Source organism: Seriola lalandi, unplaced genomic scaffold, assembly GCF_002814215.2.
Source record: "Seriola lalandi dorsalis isolate HSWRI2012SDOR001 ecotype SW California unplaced genomic scaffold, Sedor1 jcf7180002054858, whole genome shotgun sequence".
NCBI classification, from domain to species: Eukaryota; Metazoa; Chordata; class Actinopteri; order Carangiformes; family Carangidae; genus Seriola; species Seriola lalandi.
This window is the reverse complement of record NW_019525411.1, coordinates 42,289-46,199: the sequence shown is the minus strand read 5'-3', so window position 1 is coordinate 46,199 and position 3,911 is coordinate 42,289. Positions and strand designations below refer to the sequence as shown.

At 49.5% G+C, this 3,911-nt stretch overlaps 1 protein-coding gene across 1 annotated transcript in view; it reads left to right on the top strand.

Annotated features, from left to right (window-relative positions):
* Window positions 1-3,911, top strand: part of alg13 (ALG13 UDP-N-acetylglucosaminyltransferase subunit) — an 8,723-nt gene that overhangs the window by 3,703 nt on the left and 1,109 nt on the right. Inside the window, exons 13-23 of the mRNA XM_023427324.2 lie at window positions 524-791; window positions 950-1,057; window positions 1,426-1,576; window positions 1,856-2,021; window positions 2,370-2,405; window positions 2,480-2,535; window positions 2,781-2,849; window positions 3,034-3,160; window positions 3,234-3,353; window positions 3,504-3,544; window positions 3,691-3,802. Coding sequence (XP_023283092.1) covers window positions 524-791; window positions 950-1,057; window positions 1,426-1,576; window positions 1,856-2,021; window positions 2,370-2,405; window positions 2,480-2,535; window positions 2,781-2,849; window positions 3,034-3,160; window positions 3,234-3,353; window positions 3,504-3,544; window positions 3,691-3,802 — 1,254 coding nt within the window. The remainder of the gene's footprint in view (window positions 1-523; window positions 792-949; window positions 1,058-1,425; window positions 1,577-1,855; window positions 2,022-2,369; window positions 2,406-2,479; window positions 2,536-2,780; window positions 2,850-3,033; window positions 3,161-3,233; window positions 3,354-3,503; window positions 3,545-3,690; window positions 3,803-3,911) is intronic.

Sequence of the window (3,911 nt, the reverse complement as noted above, 5' to 3'; positions counted from 1 at the left end):
CTCCTGACCTACCGCAACGTCCTCCTGACCTACCGTAACGTTCTCCTGACCTACCGTAACGTCCTCCTGACCTACCGCAACGTCCTCCTGACCTACCGTAACGTTCTCCTGACCTATCGTAACGTTCTCCTGACCTACTGTAACGTTCTCCTGACCTACTGTAACGTTCTCCTGACCTACCGTAACGTTCTCCCGACCTACTGTAACGTTCTCCTGACCTACTGTAACGTCCTCCTGACCTACTGCAACGTTCTCCTGGCCTCCTGACCTACTGTAACGTTCTCCTGACCTACTGCAACGTTCTCCCGACCTACCGTAACGTTCTCCTGACCAACCGTAACGTTCTCCTGACCTACTGTAATGTTCTCCTGACCAAGTGTAAGGTTCTCCTGACCTACCGTAACGTTCTCCTGACCTACCGTAACGTTCTCCTGACCTACTGTAACGACTCTCCGATTACCATAACGATGTCCTGTAGTGCTCTGTATTTGTCTCTGTCCTCGTCTCGTCCCATCTCCCTCAGACTCAGACTCTCGTGGTCAGCGCCATCACCGTCATCGTTACTTCAGGAAGTCTCGGGGTAGCAGTGGGTTGAAGGGGGCGGAGCTGCTGTTGCCACCGCCCTCTTCATACGGAGGGCCCGCCCCCTCCACTCTGCCCCCTCGCTTCCAGCCAGCAGGGCATCCCCGCCCACCCCCTCCTCCATCACCCGGAACAATGACCTATGACCCCTATGCCCCCCCACACCACCATCCCCATACAGCTAGACCTCCTCGCTACGGAGCGTCCAGGTGGGAGTTGGTACTTGTCAACTGCTCAGTTGTACCATAAAAGAAACCACATCCCGATACTGAGGAGCTCCTGTGTGTGTGTGTGTGTGTGTGTGTGTGTGTGTGTGTGTGTGTGTGTGTGTGTGTGTGTGTGTGTGTCTCTAATGGATTGTGGTCAGAAGCTCAACCCGTTTCCTGAACCGTCACCTGATTGGTCCGCAGCTGACCTATTATCACCCTGGCAGAAGATATTACCACGACTACGAAAATTACACCTTCAGGTCTCGGTAAACAGCAACATCATTATATTCTATAATCATATAGATAAATTATTTATTGTTAATAGTTCACATACCAACGAGACAAAATTAAAATGTTTGTCTCGTTGTTTTTAACAGGATTATTGATCAAGCAACAGCTGATGTGTTAATGTGAATATTTAATATTGGCTATTCAATAAGATGCAATAGTGACATACCTGACACGTGGTAACCATAGCAACTTATTTCTAAAATACAAACGGAGTCAAACTGTTAGGGACAGGAGTTCATTATTTCACAGTTCCGCCGATCTTTTACGAAATGGGAAGTTAATGTGTTGTTTCAGAAACATTAAAGTTCAAATCATCAGAAGGTTTTTACTCGTGTCTGTTCAGGCGGAGCCGCCGTCAGCTGGTCGCAGCTCTCAACAAAGAATGTCAGTTTGGTTTCCTGCCGGAGACGGTGGAGGAGCCGGCCGATCTGGACGCAGCGATCGCATACTACCAGCTGGACGACGCCAGTGACACGGTCTTCCCGCCACTGCCGGTGAGAACCAAAAACCAGATGATACAGAAATATTAAAGCAGACAAACAGGATGTCCTCCAGGTGTTACTGAAGCAGATCTCTGAATATCTGCTCTGGACATGTGACGTCAGTCAGCTGGTTCACCTGTGACGTCATACAGAGACTCTGATTGGACACCTGGAGGATCAGCCTGTAGCTTCAGTCCAGTGAACATGGTGACAGATTCTGTAAATGCTCATGTTTCCATGGTAACATAATAATGTTCCCATGTATTTAATAAGGTATCCGATTTCCCAAAGGGTCCAGCTGTGGCCCCTCCCCCTAACATGGGTGCCCCTCCCCCTGGCTCCTCCTACAGAGTTCAGAGAGGGTCGGGGCCCCTCCCACCTGCACCTCCACCTGGAAACACCCCGGTCTGCTCATCAGAGGAGGACCAGGAGGACACAAGCACTGTGGAGGACCAGGGTGAGGAATGATATCAATAATCAATAAATCAAAACATATTTTTAAGAGATAAAACAGACAGGAAGTTCTCAGATGAGTCCGGACCAGAGTATGCCTGCCTCTCCTTCATTCTTTCTTTCATTCATTGGTTGAGATACTCTGCACTTCCTGCAGATGTTTCACATTAAAAGTGTAACAGTGACTCAAAGGATGTAACCCCTCCCACTCCTTTAGACTTTTAATCTGGAAGATTCTGCAGGAAGTGTTGAGTGTTAATCATAAAGTAGAATAGATGTATTTACACTGAATCCTGTACAATGCTTTAATTTTGTATAACACACCTGAGGTGATGTTTCCTGTCTGTCTCAGGTGAGTACACAGAGGAGTACATCTACAGCGCTCAGGGTGAGTGATGCTGTCTGACACGAAGTCTGTCCTCGGTTCACAGCAGCTGCTGACTTTGGTTTAAACTCTTTCAGATCAGAGCTACCAGACCTCCGGTGTTTACACTGCCACTGAGCCCCCCCCCAACCAGGTAACACACCTGACCTCTGACCTGCAGAGTCTAACCTGAAGCACAGTTCTCTCCACCTGTCAACAAGTCATTCTGCTCCTGTGCCCCCCCCCCCCCCCCCCGACAGGATGTTTTCCACCTTTTCATCTTTACTAATTAAACATTTAATTCACTGAGCATCTTTTAATGTGATCAGATCACGTGATCAGTGATGTCACAGCTGCAGTGAGGGAGGGTTTCTTTTATGTTTTCTCTTATTGTGAAAGGATGAGCAGGAAGGAGGACCTGCTGACTCTCCACCAAGAACAGACCTGAACTACAACTACACACAGCAGGTACACACATACACACACACACACACACACTGCTGCAAATCTTCAGATCAGAGGAACAGGTGATCAAATGATTGATTATGAAGCAGCTCAACATCAATCATCAGCACGAACTTCATTCATTAGGCTTCAGCCTGAGTCAGTCACTGATTGGCTGCTGGTGTTTTACTGTGTGTGTGTGTTTCAGGTAGTGAAGCCATTAGCTGTCATCTGCTCTTCACCGTCCTCTTCCTCCTCCTCACCCTCCTCTCCATCATCACATGTACCTGCAGCTGCTCACCTGCCACCAACTGCACACACACAGCCACGCTCAGGTACACACACACACACACACACACACACACACACACACTCACACACAGTGACAGCCTCCTCTTCTGTCTCTAGCGGCCATGACGGTCTCAGCTTCTTCTCCCTGGTTGGTTAACGAGCTGGGTGAGCCTCTCTGCACCATGGTGGCTCCTCCCCCTTACTCCTACGACCCTAACGGCAGCGACTTTCCCCGAGGTCAGAGGTCAAACTCTATCTAATGTTAGACCTCCCACACTGGTCTGCTTCCTCACTCGTGTGTGTGTGTGTGTGTGTGTGTGTGTGTGTGTGTGTGTGTGTGTGTGTGTGTGTGTGTGTGTGTGTGTGTGTGTGTGTGTGTGTGTGTAGACTGCAGAGTCCTCCAGTATTACTTCAACTTGGGAGTCCAGGTAAGAGGCACACAGAGCTGCAGAGGCCAGTAACACCAGTAACTCTCTGTAGTAAACAGGAAGTCAAACTGCATGTTCCTTTAAATATCAAGTGTACATGAGCTGCAGGTTAACGCACTGTTAACACCCCCCCCCTCCACACACAGTGGTACCATCAGAGCTGTTGGCAGCAGCAGCAGACGTACGCCCCCACCTCACCAGAGGCCTCCTACACCTACCAACACTACCCCCCCTACCTGAGCCAGGAGCCCCTGCACGGTAAGACCCACGCTGCCTCTGATTGGCTCCTGCAGGTGTCAACCACCACTCAGCAGTCTGGTCACTGAGGGAAGGCCTTCACAATAATAGTCCCATTATGATCACAGAG